Below are 23,061 nucleotides of genomic sequence, written 5' to 3'. Positions count from 1 at the left end.
TGTGCTCCAGTCTTAATTCCTAGCCCTTTATTCTAGTACTTTGCTGACATTTTAGCAGGAAGAGGGTCCTTTGGTGTTGTAAACAAATAAGCCGATATGCCCACAATAATTTTGTTGTTTCACTCTTTCTCTGCATCTCTCACGGTTTGTCACTACTGCTTTTGTTCTTTATTACCCCCACTCCTTTGTCTTTTCAGCAGGGCTGAGTGAGATTTTACAAACCAGTAGCAGAAAGTGACCAAAACGGTGTGTTTCCACCAAGGTCTACTGGGATTGTTGATCCATAATAATGACTCTATGAATACTTTGCCAGGTGATGAGATTTCTCATTCTGAAACTTCACAGCTTTTACAGTGTCTTGTAAACAATCAAGAAATGGTTAGCTTAGCTTATTATAAGGGTAGCAAGCTTGGTTTCATCCAAAGGTAACAAAATCCACCTTGAAGCCAGAGATCTCCATGGGTTCACGCTTGGGTCCAACTTCTACTCAGTCTAGCCAGATTGGTTTGGGTCTCGTTCTGCTGCCACATGTCTCCAGTCTTTGTGTCAAAGTATTCACTACCCGAGTGGATCTGAGTAGATTTGAGTGGTTGCTGTATCAGCTTTGATCACTTGACACATCATAACAACCTTGGGAGTGGACTATGTTTTGAGAAAAGTGGCAGAAAGAGACACATAATCTTCAGAACTCACTAGTGCTTTACTCTGACAAGGGAACTCAGCTCAAGCAGAGACTCCAGATAGTTACTGCTTCCAGCCAAGCAATAATCCTGTATAAAATGGTAAATTATCATTTTTGCACACTGGATTTTAGACAGATTAAACCAATGAGATAAAAATATTCCTTTAACAAACCAGAAATCTAGAAATGGTTTAGATCATTGAAGAAGGTATTAGACTAAGAGTAATTCCTTAAAAAAATATTTGTTCTGGCCTGAATGTTCAAGTAATATTATCTTGCATCTACAAATGCTGTCAGCCTGTGATGCTGGTGCATATCTAACTGGAGCGATGTAGAAGACATGCTGTAGTTGACTTTGACACAGCGATTGTCTTGTCTGTGGTAAATACAGGCTCATAAGGAGAATGATAAAACTGTGTAAAGGCATCATTAAAATGTGTGTGTTTCTGTGAGTGTAAGCAAAGGTGAACTTGTGCTTAAATGTCAATTAGCCTGTTCTTCTGAGTGTGCCTGTCAGCTCTCTTTCTTTTAGTGCTACTTTGTTAAGAGGCTGCAGTAATTAGTCTGAGAAAATGGATGGCTTTTCACCAGCAGCTGCAATCACTGCGCTCTCTACAAATAATGAATGAATGGATGGATGGTGTACATTATTAAATGAATAGATGGAGTATGCTAAAGACTGGGATGCTGCTTGTGCAGGGAATGGATCAATGAACTGAAGGAAGTATGTGTGGATTGTTATAAGTGGAGCAAAGACAGATGGAGTGTGTGAAGGAACTCAGGCTGAATGTCCTTGTTATACATCGTCTTCTTGTTTTTCACTACTTGAGTGGCAATGGATGGCATCACAACTCGTGAACAGGAATGGCAGACAGGTTATGAGGGGTATAAACTAAATTTGATGTGAACTTGGGAAGGAAATGAAGGAGATAAAATTACAAATCCACATCTGCTACAAAAAAACCCTCTGATGCATGACTAGCTGAAGCGTAGGTCACTTCACACACAGGAGACAGGCGTGATATTTTTTTTCTCACTCCCTTCCACACAAACAGTTATGTACTTTTATTTTTTTAATTTATCTTTTTGCTTGACATCATCTGTTTCAAACAAAGAGTAAACAGGTGATTGCAATCATGATTTGGCTGACACATATTTTGAGCCACAGTTATAATCTGTAAAGTCATTAAATAGACAGTTGCCAGTGTAAAATGCACGTTACCTCTGGAATTTTGTTTGTTTGTTCTTTCCTGTAGCATACCTCTTCAGGTGACCATACACACTAGCATACATGTGTACACACACAGACATTAGGAATTACACTAGGTGTATGACAGGCAGCAGTACACACAAACATGCTTACACACACCACAGTAACTGCAGCCTCTTCAGAGCTGTGTTTTAATTGAGTTAGCCCAAATGCTGGCTGAGCAAAGCGACATGACTGATATGGATTAGAACCAGCCTTCTGTTACTCATCCATCGATTTCTACTGGGGTGGGAGAGAAGCTGGTTTGGGGGGGGGGCACAATGGAGGGAGGACGGAGAGGAAGCAAAAACTTTTTCTATTGATTTACAGAGGGAGAAGGAACATTGGGAGTGAAAGAAAGACCCGTGGACTAAGAGCAAAAGAGGAATGGGAGTAAATAGAAGAGAGCAGGGTGATGAGTGAGAAATACATGGAAAGGAGAAAGGAAGGTGCAGTGAGACATCATCATTTTTATGGAGAGAAAAGAGATCTTAAATCTTAAGTAGGAGGTAGGGGTTGGGATTTAACTGTATTAAGAGGACCCTTTATTTCACTTAAGAAGAGTTGGTTAATGAAGGGCAAAGACACGGTTTGGACTTGGGAAAAGGAAAGATTGAGGAAGAGAGGATGAAAGAGGGAGGTAAGAAAGAGTCTGGTGTAAGCATTAAAAAGAAGAATGAGATACTTTACATTTGGACTAAGTAGTCTCACTGAGGCAGTATGTGTCTACCAAATACTCTATATTAAACTAAATCCTTTTGAAATCCTTGAAATAGCTTAAATTAAATTTAAAAAAAAATAAAGATAAAACTAAGCAAACAAACAAGAAAAAACTCACTCTTGTGTGTGTGTGTGAGATAGGCCAAGAAAGAAAACACAGAAACATAGAGAAAAACTGTGACTGTGTGAGCGTGTCAGTGCTAAAGGTGATGGGATGGTGTGTTTTATGGGTAAATTGAAGGGTCTATTGAAAGGCAGAGAGATGAGTCCCTCTTACAGTGTGTGTGCCTGTGTAAGTCTGGGTGTGTGTGTTTCTGCTCCCTTTCCCTCCAGTATCAGTCTCTTCTGCCTGATTTCCGCGCTCTCCTCCTTGCCTCTCCTCTGCTTGCTGTGCCGTGAAATGGTTTTTCACTAGACCATTACCCCGACCAGTGTGCTACACTACTGCCACAGTCTTCTGTGAGTGAGGAGTGTGTTTAAATTTTGTGTGTGTGAGTGTGTGTGCCTAGAAAGAGAGAGCTTATGTTTGTGCATGAGTACAATACTTGAAAGAGATAGATTATCCATGTTTTGTTTAAGTGTAGGTTTTTTTTATTGTGTGTGCATATAAGTTTGTGTGTGTGTGTGTGTGCGAGCGTTCATGTGAGTGGAAAAAAAAGAGGTTGTGTACAGTGTGTCCCACGCAAGCTAAGCCGTTGTAGTGTTTGCCCTGCACTGTACTCCTGTCACAGTTGTGAATAACATCTATCTCTCCTACACGCATACACACACAGCCACAGACAGACTAACACACACAGCTGGAGTTGTTTCTGAGTCATTCAGCTCATACACAATCTGGGGGATGTTGTAGCTCTGGCAGAGGTTTTTTTTTTTTTTCGGATTGTCAGATTTTCAGCTGTAAGCATCTTTCAGTAGAACTTTGTGTACTTTATTACTCTGGCTAAAAAAGTTTTTCAAAGTGCAAAATGTACACACAAGCTGGATACTGGATATGCATACATGGTGTTCATCACAAATTCGTGTTTGATGTGAGGACAGCTTCTTGCTCTCCGACTTGTATGCTGTGCATCGCGGGCTCCTTTCAAATCAAACACTGCCCAGCTCTTGTATTTACTCCGAACTAATGTTGCTGCACCCTGAAACAGAACTGTATGAACGTTTAATCACTAACACGCACTTAGAGAGGTATATTCACACATATATGAGTTAACTGGAAGAAAGGGTTATTCATGAACAAGCTTACTTGTTAACTTTGGTTAACTCTGTTTCCAAACCTTCTCTCAACACTACTAGTGATCAGGTAGATATTTTTCTGACCACAATACACTCCCTCACTTCATATGCCTACATGCATATTCATTACATGTTCATGTGATTGTGTTTCTTGGCATGTGACATCACACTATGATCTGCCCTTGATCCATATGTATGGAAACACACAAAGACACGCACACACTTGCAGAAGAGCCCCAAACAGTGTATTCACTCACAGTCTAGACTCAATTTAGAGTCTGTTGCATTTTAATTAATAAGGGCAGGAATACTACTGTATATATGTTTCTTTACTGACAGCAAATCCCATGAAAGGACCAAAACCCACAGTAAACTGATCAAACCAACAAGTACTGCTCCCATGGCCAAAGTCTGGTACAACTTTTCCTGTCCCATACAGCGCAGAACTGTGCAATGTAAGTGCTTTGTGTCACATTAGCAGGAACCTGGGATTTTTACTGGACTGGAGGCTGCATTTTGTGCAGTTTGTTGCAACCAGATATCAGTAGTTTACGTTGTTGCTAGTAAACAGGACATGAGGGGCAAAGAGTAACGACGTGTCAGTTTGTTTTGAGTGTCAATAGGCCTTCGATCAGCTGAAAAGAAATTAGGTAGAGTAGCTTTAAGTCAATCCCGCATGTCACTGCCATAAATACTCACTAATATATCAAATGTGTAGTAGTACAGCTAAAAGTAGTCCGCAACAAATGCAATATTTACACATTTCAGTAATATTTGCAGTTTTCAGCTGTTTTAGGAAATTATTGAACCTTCTGTAAAAATGAAACTTTGTATTTGTGACCTGTTTTTCATGAACTGGGCTTTCCTTGAGAGCCACAGACACTGTAGAGAAATCAGACAGTATGAGAGACTAAAGCGTTATTGGTTTTGGTCTTTTAATGGGATTTTTTGACAATAAGAAAAACATAGAATAATGCTACCCTGATTGTAAAGGACAGTTCTGTCAAAACTATCTTTCAACTGCCTTCCTGTGTGTCTCTGTGACATCCTTCTCCCTCTTTCATTCAGTTTCAGTCACTCCTCTATACATGATTCTTTGCCTTTTCTTCAGCCCCTTACTGGTGTCTCTCACCTTTCGGTCATGTCCAGATGTTACAGTCATCCCCCCTCTCATCTCTCAGCCCTCTCGCTATCTCTAGTTCCCTCCTTAACGCCTTGTTTAAATCACGTCGGTAGTGTCCTTTTCACCTCCCCCACTTTGTCTCCATCTTCACCCCATTCGCTCCCTTGTTGTATAATTCACCTCTCATCTCTTCTCTCTCTCTGACACTTCTCAATGGCCTCATAATATCCCTCCTCCTCTCCGTATCTCCCTCATCTGCGCTCCATAACTCATTTACTTCTCATTCACTCTACCTCTCTTTTCTCCTCTCTTCTCCATCTAATGTCATTTCATTCTTTCACTCCACCTCTCTCTTAGGCGAACCTAATATCCTGCTGTCTCTTTACCTGAGATATTGAAGCTATAAAGACAGGTGTTCAAAAGAAAGTCGGACCAGCAAATCTGCTTTATATGCCTCCTGGCATCATGCCATGGAATGCAGAGACAAGAGGATGAGAAAAGCTGTGGTCTGTAATATCTTAGTCTCAGCACCTTTCCCACTGACAAAATTATCTGGAGACAAGGAGAGAATATAACACCTTTAACCTGCTGTCTGCACCACATGGGACACACCCATAGAATTCACCCTGATTTTAGCATGTTCGTTTGGATCTACTGTCATTCCTTTACCACTGTCTGGGCACATGGTGTAAACCCTTCTTTTATCAGAAGCTATGGATCCAAAATGCAAGAATAAAGTCCTGTCAGAGACACAAAAATGTACTTTAAGGAGCAGTTATGTGTTGTGCAATTTTATCAGATAGAAATGTGTATTATCCACAAAAGCTCCATTTAACAGTGGCAAAGGTGTGATACATTTGATGAGCTATTTAAAAAAAAAACCCTGAAGGGACTGAATAATCCTCCATATAAGTATTATTTTTATGATTAGGGTGCACCATGTGCTGTATGCAGACTCGTAGTCACCTGAATCATATCTCCCTCCCTCACCCTGCAGTATATAAGAATGACTCTCATTTACAATGTTCAATGTGTCTCAGAGAAAATAGCATGCATGTTTTTATGTCTGTGTGTGTGTGTGTGTGTGTGTGTGTGCTAACGGAGCTTGTTGATGTTTGGGGTTTAGTCGGCTTCTTTAAGGAGCACCATGGCAGCTGGAATCTCCCTACAGAATAGGACAGGATAATCTCTGGGAGCGAGCTGTGTGTGCATAAAAGGAAAAAGAGAGGAATGGGAATCAGTGGAGGAAGAGAAAACTAGATGTGAGAGTGTTAGAGAACCAGTGAGATGAAGAGTAAAAGAGGAAGCACAAGAGACTGAACCGTCAGCAACTTGGCTTAAGATTTTTTTTTCTCAAGATGGAGATGAGAACTGACTCTGTGTTTGTGTGTGTGTAATAAAATGTCTCCATCCTGTTTGGAAGAAACCTAATCTAGGCTGCAGACCCCTCCACCCCCTAAAAACTTCAGTAGCCTAAAACTCTGAGTCTCTAATAACCAGCCTTTGTCACTCCTAAATTACCCCTGTAAACACACACACATACTGTACAGCTATCTTTGTGAGGACATTCACTGATATAATGGATTCCCCAGTCCCTTACCCTAACTTTAACAATCACAACTAAATGCCTAACCCCAACACTTGTCTAACTAAACTAAACCTAATTGTAACCTTAACCCTAAAACCAAGTCTTAACCATCAAACAGCCCTTTGAGGGGGTGTCACAAGCTAAGGACTAGCTTTAATACCCTCACTTTCCCAAAATGTCCTCAATCCCATAGTATAAAGCACAAACTGGTCCATACAATGCATAGTCGTATAAATACACGCACGTTACCACAAGGAAAGGTGTGTGCATTGCACATGCTTAGGCTCACAGTGTTGCAGTTTATTCATACCTGAGGCCGAGAAATTGACACAGTTAAACTTGAAGATATACGTAAAAACGTCTGTGGTTTAAGTTTTTACACAAACTAACCTGTTGTCTCTCTTTACCAGATGCCAACCAGAGGGACAGATCCCCAGTTAGCACCACGTTATGAAGAGGTGGAACGTCAGTATGCCTCCTTACCAAGGTACCCTTTCTTCAAAGGTCATTTACCTTTGTACCTCCTGTGCAGATGTCACAGATTCTTTCTCTTCTCTTCTCTTCTCTTCTCTTCTCTTCTCTTCTCTTCTCTTCTCTTCTCTTCTCTTCTAAGCCTCTAATTAAATCTGCCTTTTCTTTTTTGGTGTCTCTTGAGGTCTCAGTTAGGATCCTACCTTATCCTCTCTCTGGGGAACACACCCTCAGACAGGGGTTGAAAACTGATGCCTGACTTACAGATCTGCTCCCCCACCAAACTTACTTTGACTTGTGCACATTCAAAGTTGTCATGAGTGTCGTATGTTGTTGTTTTTTGGTCTTCAACTTTGAGCATCAGCGTTATACTGTAGCTTGTATGTTGTATTAAAGTAGACAGGCTGTAATTTCATGTGTTTCTAATTTATTCATGAAAGCATTTTAATTTTGGTAACAGTTTTTCTTTATTTACAGAAGATTTGACACAGTTTCAAGCTCCTCACTCTTCCACAAATGTTGTACACATTACTACAGAGCAAAGAACTCATCATGGATTTACTGCCACTAGTGCATGTATAACATCTTGTTTTCTGCTTTACAAATCAGCTATTCAATGAGCTGATGTTACAAAGACACCGCCTTTCAGTTGCTCTTAAGGAACTAACTGTTGTAAATGCATGTTTGCATCCTGAGACCACAATGACAAATTTTTAAAGCTAAAGACTGATTTTGAAATAATTTCTCAACATTTTTCCAGTGGTATTAAACTTGTCCATTAACGTTTAGTTGAAGGTGTTAGTTTCTGGATAGGTTACACATTGTTTAATTTCTATTGTCTTCAAGTGTAATTTGTCAGTTATGAGTGAGATGTATATTAGACAACTGAAAAGCCAGGTTGCGGGCCAGTTGGAAGACACGGCACTGGTCAGGTTTGACAGTCAAGCAGGGAGCATAACCACTCAGTTATCTCTGTGCACCAGGCATTAGCCTATTGCCCGTCACTGGACAGAATGAAACATTGCTAATGTTGGCCAACATAAGAACAAAACAGGTTTTTTAGTAGGCTAATCAGTTCTCGAATGAGTCTTTCCCTTTACTTTTGTCTGTTGTTTTGATGTGGTCCGACACGTATCCTTTCCCTGAACACTCAGTAAGTGGAATGACTGCCAGAAGTTTTGAACATTAGAAAGTTTATAGCCAGGTTCCCACCCCTGTTAAAATAGTGAGAGTTGCTTATTTCACACCTCTTCTGTATGTGTGTGTGAGAGAGAGTATGTCTGTGTGTGTGTATGGGTGATGACTTTGGCAGATGGGAGTAAGAGCAATGATGATAGTTTTGAGGTCTGGCTGTGGTATCTCAAAAGCCTTGGGAAACTGGACACACACACTCACATACTGTGTCTCTGTTTCCACTTTCAAACATCCACTGTGATCTGTAAATACAGTGCCAGTTTTACATGTGGGCCTCGGGGTTAAAAAGAGCCCTAAGTCATTTCTGATGTGTGATTGACGTCACCAGTAATACAGCTTTCTTGCATAGGATTTTTTTCTGCATATTGTACTTTAAATGCAGTAACTTCTAAACAGCAGATTTGACTTCCCAGAAAGACTTCTCTGTGTTTCAGTAGCTGGAAATTGGATGCCAAGAGACTATGTGAGCATTGCACTTCTGTCCACAACAGCCTCTCATATTTGAAGTGAGTCATCATGAATGTTTTCCACAATGAACACACTAATGTGAAAGCCAAAAAGCTATTCCTAAATAGATAATTAAATAGTTCCCTTTTTGAGATTGTATGTCTGAAAGAGGGCTCATCTCTTCCTCCTTCTGTCTTTATTTATCTTTATTCATGCCTCTGCATCTCTGTCTGCTTTCTTTCTCCTGCTGTCAATCAGCTTAAGAAACATGTCATCATCTGAACAGTTAGAGAAAAGGAATCATGGCTGGAAGTGGAATCCAGGTCTGTTGACCTTAGGAAAACACGTTATTTAGCCTGTAGCCCAGAAATAGCTGCCGGGCTGTGTGTATCTGGTGTCTCCAGGACAGTATACCTGTATGTGTGTGTGCGGAAGGGACTGCGCTTGTGTATGTGCATGTGTGTTTATATTATTTCCAAGTGAGTCCAGAAATAGCAGGACTGCTTAGTCAGGTACTGTATGCTAGATTCAAAAGTAAACAACTGGAGCACTGGGTACACATGTGCTGTGTGTGTGTGTGTGTGTGTGTGTGTGTGTGTGTGCTATCACTGTGAGATGAGACTTTGATGGCTCTAAAATTAAGACATGACCCAGCAGTGGATGGTGTTTGCCTGCCTAAAGCAGAAACACTTTACCCAACAAACTGCCAGCAAACGCTGCTGCATGAAACAAAGAAATCTGTTGACAGTATATTGTTACAACTTCATAAAACCACACAGGCAATAAAAGTAATTAAATATGATTTTGAACATCAGAGTTATTTTATGAAACTGTATATATCCTGAAACATAATGTGTGTTTGTAAAATAAACATTCAAACATAACTACAGACCGGTGACAAATGAGTAGAAAACCCCCAATAAACAAGTGGCCTCTTCCAGGATGACAGTGCCCCCATCCATAGGGCATGAGGGGTCACTGAATGTTCTGATGAACCATATGCTGTGGCCTTCACAGTCACCAGATCTCAAACCAGTTGAACACCTATGGGACATTTTGGAGCTACGTGTTAGACAGCATCTCCACCACTATCATCAAATCACCACGAGGGAATATCTGTGGAAGAAAGGTGTTCATCCCTCCAGTAGAGCTCAGAGACTTGTAGAGTCAAAGCCAAGGTGCACTGAAGCTGTTTTAGTAGGTCCTTACTGAGACACTTTGTCGGTTTCTTCTTTCATTTGTCACCCATCTATATGGAAACTATGAAGCTTATTAATGATCTGTGCTCAAAGAAAATAATTTCTATATGCTTTTTAAGTGTTTTTTTCTTAAGAGTTGAGGTGTGTGAGTTTTCATGAAACAGGCATATGGGCAACAAAAAAAGGAACGAGACAAGAAGGCATCATCACTTCCTTTCACTTCAAACCCACCTCATTGTCTCCTCTTCGTCTTACTGCCATTTTCATGAAATTACCTCTATCCTCTTCACCCCCCATCTTCCCCATCTCACCTTTACTGTGCATTTCACCATTTTTCTTCAGTTTCCAAATCCATATCACTTTCTTACAGCGGTTATTATACTGAAACAAAGGACCCGGTTGAGAGGAAGACAGTGTCCCTGTACCTCCGCCCATGTGACAACCAGTTTGAATTTCAAACATTTAGAGACTTATTTTTATACTGGTTTGTTCTACGATTGGAAATTGCATTTATGTGCTTTCACTGATATAAACACATAATAAATCTGCACACTTTTCATTTCATTGAACAAGAGTGCAGAGAGACCTGAAACAAAGAAAAGGTTGTATGGCATTCAGAAAACTTTCCTGGCTGGAATCAGACCTGGAAAGAAACATTAAACCGGAACGGTTTTGGGGATAATAACATGTACGTCTGATTTGTGTGCATGCTTGTCTGTTATTGGATGTATGTGACTGTTTGTGTGAGTTTCATTCACTCTGGGATCCGATAAATGATCAACATTAGCAGGTTGTTGCCCTATGTGCATCATTAGTGGAATACATTTTCTTTTATATTCTATTCTTCATATTAAAAACTAATCTAAAAGAAAGAAAAAAGGAATATAAACAAAATAAGGTCAGAGGTTGACAGATTTCACACTGCTTCTCTTCACTGTTAACTGTGAGACAGTGACAGAAGCACTGACACTAAGGATGTTCTACAGTAAAAATAACAAAGAAAACTGGGGAACAAACTGGGAGTGCACTAACCACTACAATAAGAAATGATTTTCATTGGTTGACATGACACTGTTATAACCATGACGTAAACCCCTTCCTACATGTCTTCCTAATGTTCAGTGGCACCCTTTTCTTCCATTAGCCCATATTTCTGTTCATGGTGTAGACCATGTAAGACTGGACTAAGGTGAACTTGGTTAAAAATATACTATACATCTGCTCTGCGAGGATTTCTGTTGATAACAGTGATCAGTTGTCTGAAACAGCCTTCACTGGATTTGCCAGACATCCTTTTTCATTATCCTTGTTATTCTTCTTATTGGATTATAAGAGCCAATGAGAATTCTCGTTCTGGTTTCTGGGGGGACTGTCACTTCCTCATTATAATGATAATTAGGTGATTAGTAATTAGAAAGCAGATGTTGTACTGTCTTTGAGCTCAGTATCCGTTTAGCTGTATTTTTGCATTTGCCTTCCCTCCGTGTTCTGCTGTCTTGTTTTCTCTCATTCTGCCCCCACTGCTCTTTCTCTCTCTCTGCCTCCCTCCATCTCTTGAGAAGACCTCCCAACCAGGCCTAAGAGTTTCCCAGACCACTTTACAACTGCCACACAAACCACCCCATTGTCCAGTTGTTTTTCTGCATCTCTCTGGACTCATCGAAAATCTGCTTGTTTGTTAGCCATGTGGGGGATCCCTGCCTCTCATATAGGCTGCCTCCCCTCCTCCACCTTCCTCTTTTATTCCCTCTCTCTTGACCCTATCTTGTTTCTTACTTCTAGTGTTTCCAATGTATTTACCCGTTGCTGCTTTAAAGAGTTGTGGTCCCAGCTTTGATCTTGGTCACAAACCCTAAAATGTTGGGTTAAAACCCACTATGTGTTTCAGAACCAGTGGATAACAGCATGCCGAGAGGATGATATGCTTTCAAATGTCTGGACCTCAGAATGATTAGGGAGGATGTTTTTCTTTCAGGTTGCAATCGGTGACCGTGTTTTTGGGGTATCCTGGAGCTGAACTCATGTGGAGTCAAGGAGGTTTACTACAAGTTGTAAAATTCACTTTTTATTTCAGTTGACTTTGTTAAAAACTGGTATCGCAGCTGTACTTTACATCAGTTCATCAGTCATTAAATGTGTGGGAAATTAAGGAATAATTCATTGTTATTTACAGTGCTTCTATCTGAAGAACAAGGAGATGGACTATGATTCATACATTTCAACAGTTGCAGCTGTGAAACGTTAACATCTGGCAGCCTAACGACCATCTGTCGTTTCTGTGCTGCTACAAGCATTTTTTTTTCACAGCAATTCTCCAAGTTATATGGGATGGTTAAATGATAATTTAATGTGGTTGTGCATGCATGCAAAGTTCTTTTTCCCCATTACTTACTGTATGACGTGCAACGTGATTAGTGAGTGCAAAAAGCCGAGCTGATATGAAATTCTTTGATACCAGCTGGAATACACCATGAATTGTTATGATGATTTATGAATCTGTCGAAACAGGAAGCAGCTCAGCTTACTTCAGACAGCAGTTTGACAGTAAAATAAAGCAGTGAGGGTATGGTTGTCAAGTTAGTGAATGTATGTACACATTTACCTTAAGCTCCAGTGTCCTGTATTCACTACTGATACTGCAAATACACATCATGCTTTCACCAACTAAAATTTAACTTTTGCCAGTGTTTAACTGAAGTCACTGTAGCAGTAGGTTAAGCAGCTGCTATAGTACCAGTCATCAGTTTTCTTAAGGTGCAAACACTGAGATCATGGATCTGTGTGGATTTGTGTTCCTCCCTTCTTTAGGAATCCAGGACTGTTTCTGTGTGGGCCACGTTTCTCCCATCTCCCTTTTATAAGTACAGTGTCAAAACTCAGATTCTTAACGTATCAAATTAGTGGCCACTGAGGGATCATAATTTTGTCAGCGATTTGTATCTCATGGTCATGCACAGAGCATAATGTCCCCAGCATGAAACTATTACATCTTGTTGAGGGGAACCTTATTGGCTCAAGATGTGGTATAATGGAGACAATTTAAATGGGATACGGTGTCATCAATAATGGATTTCATGAGGTTTCAGGAAGTAACCTCCTAACTGCCTGTAAGTGGTCTAATATGGTGCTGCCATAAGTAAATGTCTTTGTTAGTGTAAATGATTTCATGCAGTGACATGGCCCGTTCAAATAGTACCTCAGATAGGTGTGGCCAGTTCACTGCAAACATGTTTATTCAGTCTTTATTGTTTTTATACATCAAAGTATCTAAAAGATTATGTGGCTAGCAGCATGGTTTGCTCCATTTAGCATGACTTTTTTAAATTTATTATTCTTTCAAGCATGTAAAGACAGTTGATATATCAACACACATAATTTTATACAGATAATTATCTTCTACACCACACAAGTAGAATTATTACAGAGTGTTAACATTCATACACCACACCCACAATGTTCTATCTAATTAATCATTAAGCCTGTTCTTGCATATATCTTGATTGACACATACCTTTATATTTATGTTTAAACTCGTCAATTCTATTACTATTTTTTATGTCTACACTTAAATTATTCCATAGTTTTACCCCACTTATGGAAATACAAAATCTTTTTTTGGTTGTACGTATAGCATGAATTTTATAATTTAACTGACCCCTTAAATTGTATCCCCCTTCCCTTTCATTAAATAGTTTTTGAATTCCACCAGGTAATAAATTGTTCCTGGCTTTATACATAAACACAGCAGTCTTATATCCCACTAAATCAAAACATTTTAACAATTTAGACTGTATGAAAGCTACATTGGTGTGATCCCTGTACCCCATCTTATGCACAATTCTTATCGCTCTTTTTTGTAATATGTACAATGGTTGAAGTGAGCTTTTGTATGTATTTTACCATTTTACATAGGTTAATTAGGTTACCATTTCCAGAGGTGCATTTCAGAACAGTCAAAAGTGATAGCAGTGTATATTACCTAACAAAAAAATGAAACATTATTGTAATAGTTGTCAATTTTCTAATGCTACTTAGATAATTATTCACATTTCTTTACTTGGTGCTTTTAAATTATGTAAATGAATATTAGAGATACATTTCCTTCCTCTCAATTTGTATCTTCTTTGTCTGCTGTCACTATATTTGTATTGTATAGTGCTGTTTGTAACAAAATAAGATCCCTGCCATCTGTGCATCATCTGTTCTAATCTGTGTAAGAGGTGATATAGATGCTTTGTACACTTCACTAAGGGTGGAGTTTAACAAGTGACAGATAAAGTGAGAACCCAAAAAAAGAGTTGAAATGACACAGACAGTAGTTTTGAAGGGCATTCACCCCCACAGTGTGTTACTGCAAAGCATGTTTCTTAGTTTGTCAGCTTGTCTCTCATTTGAAATGTGGATCAGATTTAGTTTTTTGGAAGTTGCCTGCATTAAATTGTCAGTTTCTGTGATTTTTGGCTGTAGTTACATTGCTCAGTTTCCAAATGGCACGGCCGTATTATGATGTGATGTGAAACACCACTCCAAATCCCCATTGTTCTGCCCTCTCTGTGTTTCCGAGGCAACAGTCTCCTACCATCTGGAAGGCCCTCATCCCTCAGTTCCTCTCACCTCCCTCTAATAGGTTTCTCCTCTGTCCTTTTCTCATCCCATTTTCTTTTTCTTTCAGTGCTATTTCTCTTTTTCTTCTCACAGATGTTTTTGTTTGCTCTTTTCTTTACTTTGGCTTTTTCTCATATATATGTTTCACTTTAAGTACTTATCTTACCTTACTCTTTCATTTGCTGTCTGCTATTCTTTTTCATCCCCTTGAAGTCATTTTGGCTCATTCCCTTCCTGTCTTGTTTCCTCTTAACTCTTCGGCTGTGCTTTTTAATACAAAAACTCTGTATTATCAACATTCACACACTCATACCCTGATACACACATACTGTATCATATTTCCAAATGTGTATACACACAAACTTACATACACAAGGGAATGTAATGATGTAAGTTTCCTGGACTCATCACTTTGTAATTTGTGATATCCAAGTGGATTATTCATGTTTGACAGAACTTTATTGACAAAGACTGAACCCCTGAAAGTTGTTTATTTTCATTCACACGTGAGCTGTATGAACAAGCGTGTGTCCGCGTGCATGTGTGTGTGTGTGTCTGTGTGAGAGAGAGAGAGAAGTCGTTTTTACACTGAGATCCCGCGCTACTGCCGTTCCAAAGGATCGCCTTTATCCCGCCCTTGTGCTGTGCATACAGATCAAGCTAAGGGCGGTATAACCGCGGACCAGCCTGTGAATTCAGACAGCAGGCCGGCATTCCGCACCAGAAGTGAGATGCAACATTGTTCTGCGTCAACCGTGATGTAAATTTTGTGCCAGTAGTCTACAAACAAAACAACAACGGTGGGAGATAAGTGTGGATGTGGCTTTGCTGGCTCTTCAAGCATTTTTTTCACTTCACACCAAATTGGTTTAGCGTGGTTCTTGCTATGTGTGTGAATGTCATGAGTAATAACTGCAATCAACACGTTCATGACATCAGGAATGTGTTGACCTGTAATTTAGAGAGGAGCCGAGGCGGAGCAGTTTGCAGACTTGATGCTGGTGATGGTGTCGCGCACATATTACATCATCAAAACGTAGCACTTGGTCCTGTACTGTCAGCTCACCCTTTCTACACAGAGCACTTCTCCCCGTTGTTTCACCTCTGGTAATACCTCCCGAGGCAGACCAGAGGCTTAGCGAAAATGGCCCGCTGTTCCAGCTTTGCGCCTTACACACAGAAAACTAGATGGAATAAAGGCGCACCAATCGCACCTCCAAAAGGCAGTGTGTAAGGGGCTAGAGAGTGATGTAACGTCTCCACCAAAGTAGGACCCATTATTCTCAGCAGATGCTGACCTTCAGCATACCAAATCTCTGGAGGGCAGCACTTGTTTCCCTGCCTTCTCTCTTCTTCTCTTCTTCTCTGTCTGTCCCCAAAGCCTTCTGTTATGTGGTTGTTCTTCCACCCTTCTTGTGTTCTGCTCCTTTTTTCTTTCTTCTTTCATGTATTTCTTCTCAGCTTCACTTCCATCTGGAAGATTCAGTCCATCTGACTTGTAGCCCTGTTAATCAGCCATGTTTTTTTTTTTTTTGCTTTCAAATCAGCTATCTTCTTTCTTTTTCCCCATTCATTCATCACCTCATTGCCTTCTCCTTGTCCTCCTCTTCAACCTTATTTTTCGTGTCTTCTCTATAGCCAGTTTCACACTTGAACTCTGGACAGTGTCCGGAGAACCAGGTCTGGACGTTGTTCACACATGTAGCACACAACAGGAGATGGTCCATGTCAGATCTCTCCTGCTGTAAATACTCTGTTTGGTTTATGCAAGGAGTTGCACCTGGGGAGAGCATGCAGGAGACAGGACATGGCACTGTCACGTAGCTCATTTGTAATTTGATCATAAACAACCCTTCTCTTGCCGTTCCTTGAATTTGTCTTGTCATCTCTCCTGTTAGACATTTTTGTTGGTGTTTGTATTTTTCCTGTTTTGCCCCAGTCACATGATAGAAACGTCATCAACATGGCCACTAGCTCGGTGGATGTACTGTCTTCTCATGCAGGCTCACACAGACATTACCCAGACTTTACTCTAGGGAGTGGGCAGGGTAAAGTCCAGGTAATGTCCGTTCAACCGACACATGTACAGCTCCCCCGAGTAATGTCTAGATAGGTTCAGGGTTGTAGTGCATGCCTAACAGGGGCTTTTGACATGATCATCTTCAAAGCTTCATGCCTTCTCTAGCTTTATGGAAAACCTTCTGTTTTTCCTCTGCACCTTGTTGTTTAGAGGCAATCTGTATTTCTTCCTTTCTCTGGTTCTCATCCTCATGCTTGTCTTTTCCTCCTCTCGTGCATCTCCTGTCTGGTTCAGCCCTCTGCAGTCACAACTCTTTGTCTTCTGTTTAGACCAACTTCTTATCCTCTTTATATTCATCTGCCTTCTCTCTGTCCTTTTCTCTTTGGTTATTTGAAAGGCATACAGATGAAGATTTTATTCTTTAGTGGTTTGCTCTTTGCCTGTAAACTCCTTGTTGTCCAGTCATCTTAACACTAATTTGCCCCAACTGTATAGTCCTGAGTAATTAAATCTTTGGCATGTAAACCAATGCACAAATCTAGCAGGCAGTTTAAGAAACAAAAGATTGCTTTCTTCACTGAAGTTGATAAAACAATCCCTAGTGAAATGTCTGATCCTTTCTTAACCCTCCATTCAAACTTTTTGCCAGTTGACTGTTTCAAGTGTGCTTGGTTTTCAGGTTTGTATTTCATTTAACGGCCTTCTTGTTCTAAGTCACTAAACCTCATCAACTTATTCAGTGTAAACGGTGACAAGCCCAGACTTCCTTCTCGTCATTTTATTCATCTTTAGATTAATAGCAGTTCTGTCCTTCTTAACAAGTCAGCCTTGTTAAATCATTGCATAGTCCTTGTTTGCTTCAAACATAAATCTGACGGTCTGCTGTGTTGTTGGCCCAAGTATGTTTTTCAGTAATAAGCATTCAATCTAATGATGATATAAAAAATAACACTGTAATATATTATTATTTTGAGAAGGCTTTAACCCTGTGATAAAACTAGGTGTAGTATAATACAGGGTCGTTTCCAACTGACATTTTTGTGTTAACAGTATCCTGTGCTAGTCTCTGACAGCTGCTTTTGTTTACCTCAGAGTACAATCAATGGCTCACAGTTTCAGAAAATGTGAATGATAAATTCACCACCCTTGTCCCTGTAAACTGCACATGTGGCCGCTAGAATGGAAAACTTTACGTGGTAACCATTACTGACAGGACAGGTCTTAGTAGTAAAAAAAAAAAAAGAAGATCAGTGACATCCTTGAAAATAAAAACTGATAAAAACTGTTAGCTTGCCTTCCATTAGAGAATTGTTAGTGACCTGGTCCTCAACCAAATGGTTGTTATCTTTACCAAATGGTACTGAGGGTTTGAATGTTATGTCTATATATGTGGTATGCCCCTTAATCCTGCTTGATAATACCCTTGCTTGACCTTTGCACCCAGCTTCTAAGTGTTTGGTGGGAATTGATGGAGTATCATGTGACTCCAAGAGGTCATGAGGCAAAGGAGGTTTAGGGTCTCTAACACACACGTGCGCACACACACACACCAATACAAATCACACCAACAGCTGAACCAACAGAATACCATCTCTGCCACAAACACACACCTTCAGAAACAGTATGCAACCACTTAGTACCATAAGTAGTAAAACAGCTTTGCATCTTACTGGCTTCTCCTAATAAAACAGCAAAAAAAACTTTCTCTGCTGCTTCAGGTGTCACTCTTAATGACTGGGACCTGTTTCTGGTAACGGTTTGTTTTTTCACTTCTCACAGTTAAGACAGTGCCAGATGCCGTAAACTGTACCTATGCAGTGTGCTCACACAGCAGCTTAGAAGGATTTTACTTAGTCTAATAAAGACAACTGCTACTCAGAGTGAAAGTCTTACCCTCCTGCTTGATGCCTGAAAATGTTATCTGCCTGTGAAAACCAGTGATTTATGATTATAGTTCTACATTGTGATATATATAATTAACTATTTGCATATTTGTTCTGTGCCACCGCTACAGTGCACATTAAACAGGGTATTAACTTAACTTGGCACCTGCATTTCTATGTATGGACTCGCTCTAGTAAACATGGTAATGAATAACAACAAACAATAACTTCATAATTACATCTCAGGATCCCCCAAAGCTTCAGATGATATAATTGGATTTTGAAGCACTATGCAGGATAAATGTGCATAATAATAAGCAACAGCTAATTTTCTTGACATGTATTTAATGTTTTAAAGCCACATTTTATGAGTTCACTATTATACCACATATATGAAGTTCCATCAGACATTGGTCATGTCTTACTTTTAATTCCATGATCAGTGTTTTGTTTCTTTTTTCTTTTGTGTACACCAGATTATTTTGAGGTTTTTCTTTTATTAATGCATTTTATAACTCAGTGCTATAATTTATATTACAATGATATGGTAAGCTTTAATTTTTTTTCCCTAAACAGTTCAAAACAAATATTAAATGTAATTGACAAGAACAAGTACAAGTCCTATAAATAGACCTTCCTGCCTTCCTTGGATGGAAGACAAACTATTTCTCCACCCTTCATTATTTTTTACTTAAGATTTTATTGCTTCGTTGTTTGGACTGTGATGCCTCTGTGATTAAAGCTTCATAATAAAGTATTACATTAGGAAAATGAAACTAGGTTAAAGTTAGTTGAGCTCCAGGGACGTTACATCACCGCAGCTCTACTTTCACTGTGGCTCACAAATGACATTATGACAGCAGTTGTGGAACAGTTTGAGCTATTAATCTGTTTTATTACCAGACTGTCAAAATATCATGACTCTCACTGACAAAGAATCTGACACTCTTAAATGCAATTTGAATAAATGAAGTACGTTCCCCATCTCAAACCTGAAATCAGTTTTAAATGGATATCCAAACAAGGTGAGGACTCGGCTCTAAGAAAATAACTGAATTAACGCTGCGCTACTTTATCTCCTCTTCTTCCCTTCGCTCCTCTCACTCACTTTGAATATCACTCTTTTCCACCCCACCTCCTTTTCTCACCTTCTACAACCCCCCCACCGTGCATCTTAACTTTTCATCTGTTCTCATTTTGAAGGATTGTTTTTTTTGTGTTTGTGCTTTAGTGTTTTGCTTTTATTGAGACAATCCATCTGCGATGCGGCTGTCATTGACTCTCAGGAGTTTTTAATGTGTTGTGTCACAGGGCTATGTCTTGTCTCTCTTTCTTAAAGATATCTGTGTCTCTCTGAGATACATTGGGATGATAAATGGTTGTGTGTGTGTGTTTCCACTAGTGTAACAGCTGTATCCAGCCCTTTTAGAAATAGTTAAGTGTGCATGTGCTTGTGTGTGTTTGTGTGTGTGTGTGAGAGAGAGAGGGACAGGTGTGGCAGACATAACAGCTCCTTGTTTTCTACTAAAACCATCAGAAATCTCAGGGAATATCAGAGACTTAGAAAGGCTCATGTTACTGTCAATTACTGTCTGTCCTGAATAGAGATCTGTACCATTATACTGTCAAATGTCTAAACTATCTACTCTGAGTGCACAGTGTCGAGTTGAGTCTCGAGTCCCTAGTGTTCAAGTCTTAGTTGAATCTGAGTCACCAAAGAATAATCCAAGTTAAGTCCAAGTTGAGTCATCAAGGTCTACCTTAAACACAGCTGGCACAGCTCTCATCAGTTTATATTCCAAACTTTCTAACAGTGCATTGCAGAGGTCACGCTAGACTTTCTCATTGACGGACAGGGTCATAAACATTCCGGCATCATTTATTATTACTCCTCAATTAAATTTCCCTTTTTTAATGATAAGAAACTTACTAGCATTTCATTTCCATTTCTTTTAAATAATTCATATACAAAATAACCTAATGTGCCGTCACTTTTCATGTCAACACCACATAAAGCAAATTTTTTTTGGGCAGTAACAGCAAAGGCCACTAAAAGGTTCTACGGCCAGAGTGCATAAACAAGTAAATATGAAAGCTGCAAATTTACAGAACTGAACAATCCATTTACAAGAAGTTAGGCTAACTGAATTGGACTCGGCTGACCTGCTGTAGCCTGCTGCAGAGGGGACTGTCACTAGGTTTCTAGTGGTGAATAAAATTTGGTTCTGAAAGCTGAATCTGCACCTTGCGTCGCACTGGAAACTGGACATGCTAGCTCCACTTCAGGCAGTTTTGAAGTTGGTAACATTTCTCTCTGGAAGTGATTAGAAGTTCCTCTGAACATGAGATTTCCTGATCCTGACTCGCTTCACCAGGAGGAATCCACTGTATGGGCGCCTTCTGCACCCCTCTGTGATTCGTAGTGGCCACTGACCTGCTCCCTTGCCTCCGGTCCATGGCTCTTCGACAGGCTGTCAGCTCCCAGATAGCGAGATGCATTGAGTAGGTCTCGGTCATCCTTCACCCACCGCATAAGTTTTTTTTTTCGTATCTTGTTTATCAATGCCATAGCAACGATTTGGGCTTTGTAGTAGCCTATAATCTAACTTTATGTTAGTGTAGATCACCCTCTGTGTTCTAATTGGCCAAAATGACGGGCAGCCTTCAGATTTTTCCTTCTTTAATAAAAAAAAAAGTCAATTAAATTCAGTCAATTACAGAAAATATTCTGTTAATGGAACATCTTGTGTATTGCATCACCATATTGCTTGGCAATTTAATATTTAAAAATCATTTATAGAAAGGTAGCGTGGAAATGAATGCCGTGGATACAACGTGAAGCAAATGAACAGGTTTTAATATCAGTATCTTATACAAAATTATTACAGGCTATTACAAAAATAAAAAAAACTGAGTCCTCCTCTCCGGCTTCAAATGCAGTCAGTCCGAGTCATCAGTGCTCAAGCCCAAGTTGAGTCACGAGTCCTGAAAGTCTGGGCACAACCAACAGCAACAGATGAAGTCATCCCTAAACTGGTGAATTTCAAACTGAGTTTTCATTGGCATTTCTGTTCTGCTTTGAATGTTGTAAATTCGTTCATATTGGTTTGATTAATCTCTCTCAATTATGTTAAACTGGTTGTTGCATGTGCCAGAAATTTGTTCTCATTCATTACATCTGTTTCTCTCTTTCTGTCTCTGTTTAACACACACACACACACAGACCACAAGCTTGTCACTGAGTCTTAACTCCTCTCCAGCTGTGTGCCAATTTGCCTCCTGCTAAGTGTGTGTGTACGTGTGTATGTTGAATTTTGGGTGTATATGCAAAATGTTAGGGTCTCTGCGTGTGTCTGTCTGCATAAGTGTTTTAGTTCTGATATTGTATGCTTATCTGTATGTATGTGTGGGTATGCGCATGCATGAACAAGTAATGGGTTCCTTCCTCATTACCCCATAATCCCCCGCTGCTGTGCAGTATTGACTAGGTTCATGGTGGGAGAATTCCAAACTTTTCACCGGATTTGCAGTGGATTCCCAAAATATTCCGACTGGATTTCCACTCATTTTTCAATATGGAAACTCTCATAAGATTCTAGGGCTGCAGCAGATTATCTTCATTATCCTTTAGTATGTAAAATACAATAGAGATGTACTTATTTTATTTCTATCCAATCAACATTCTACAGGCCAAAAACATTCCTTTTGCAATGTAATACAGTGAAGGACAGCAAATTTTGAACTGCACAAATAGAAATGAGTTTAATGATGATTTGATTATTAAAATTAAAATGGATGGTGATTAATAACTTACAAATAACTTAATCAACTAATCTTTTCAGTGCTGGAGAATTAAAAGCATAAGTGAAATTTGCTCAAACTGTTAAAAATGTGCATCATCTATTAAAGCTTTCATTTTGATTTCAATATTCCAAGCTTGAACCACTTAAACCCCAGTCTTCCTAGAGATACAATAAATCATTGATATTTCATAGATGTTTTTCCATTTTGAATTCCAGTGTAGCGCTGTTAGATTGCTTTAGAGATTATACATCACACAGCCGTCTAAGCAGGCCACAACAAGCAATAAGCACAAGTTCATTGGTCAGTGCCGCACTACCCAGCATAGTAATGTATAAATAACTGCTGGGAGGGCACAAATGTTTTAAAACAGCATAGTAGTGAGGTGGAATTAAAATTTCCTTGTAGTTTTTTCCTCCTCCTTCTTGTTCTCATCTCATTTCCTTCTTTACACCACATTTCCCGTTTCCTTTTACATTTCACTACATACTGTATTCTTCTCTGTTCTTCTCTCTTTATAGATTTATTCTTCTTCCCATATTTAACGCATCTCATCGTCTATCTTGTGGCCCTCTGGCCTTTTCTGCTTCATCTAATTTTCTCCTTACAGATTACAAATAATTGATTAAAAACATCTCGTGTCCTAATTTGGCCAAGTGATTGAAAAGCCTACAGTCTAATAAATCATTTTGCTCTGTAACCACATAATATACTGTACAGTCAGGGAAAAAATTATTTGAACCCCAGCTGATTTTGTAAGTTTGCCCACTAACAAAGAAATGATCAGTCTACAATTTCAATGGTAGGTTTATGTGAACAGTGAGAGACACAACAATAACAAAAAAA

At 39.5% G+C, this 23,061-nt stretch overlaps 1 protein-coding gene across 3 annotated transcripts in view; it reads left to right on the top strand.

The window, feature by feature from the left end:
* Positions 1-23,061, top strand: part of LOC109968553 (partitioning defective 3 homolog B-like) — a 175,661-nt gene that overhangs the window by 144,533 nt on the left and 8,067 nt on the right. For all 3 annotated transcript variants that reach the window (XM_020614899.1, XM_020614898.1, XM_020614900.1), the window contains exon 24: positions 7,006-7,082. In XM_020614899.1, coding sequence (XP_020470555.1) covers positions 7,006-7,082 — 77 coding nt within the window. The remainder of the gene's footprint in view (positions 1-7,005; positions 7,083-23,061) is intronic.

The sequence above is a fragment of the Monopterus albus genome, unplaced genomic scaffold (genome assembly GCF_001952655.1).
Source record: "Monopterus albus unplaced genomic scaffold, M_albus_1.0 scaffold153.1, whole genome shotgun sequence".
In the NCBI taxonomy this organism is placed as follows: domain Eukaryota; kingdom Metazoa; phylum Chordata; class Actinopteri; order Synbranchiformes; family Synbranchidae; genus Monopterus; species Monopterus albus.
This window is presented reverse-complemented; position numbering and strand designations above follow the sequence as displayed.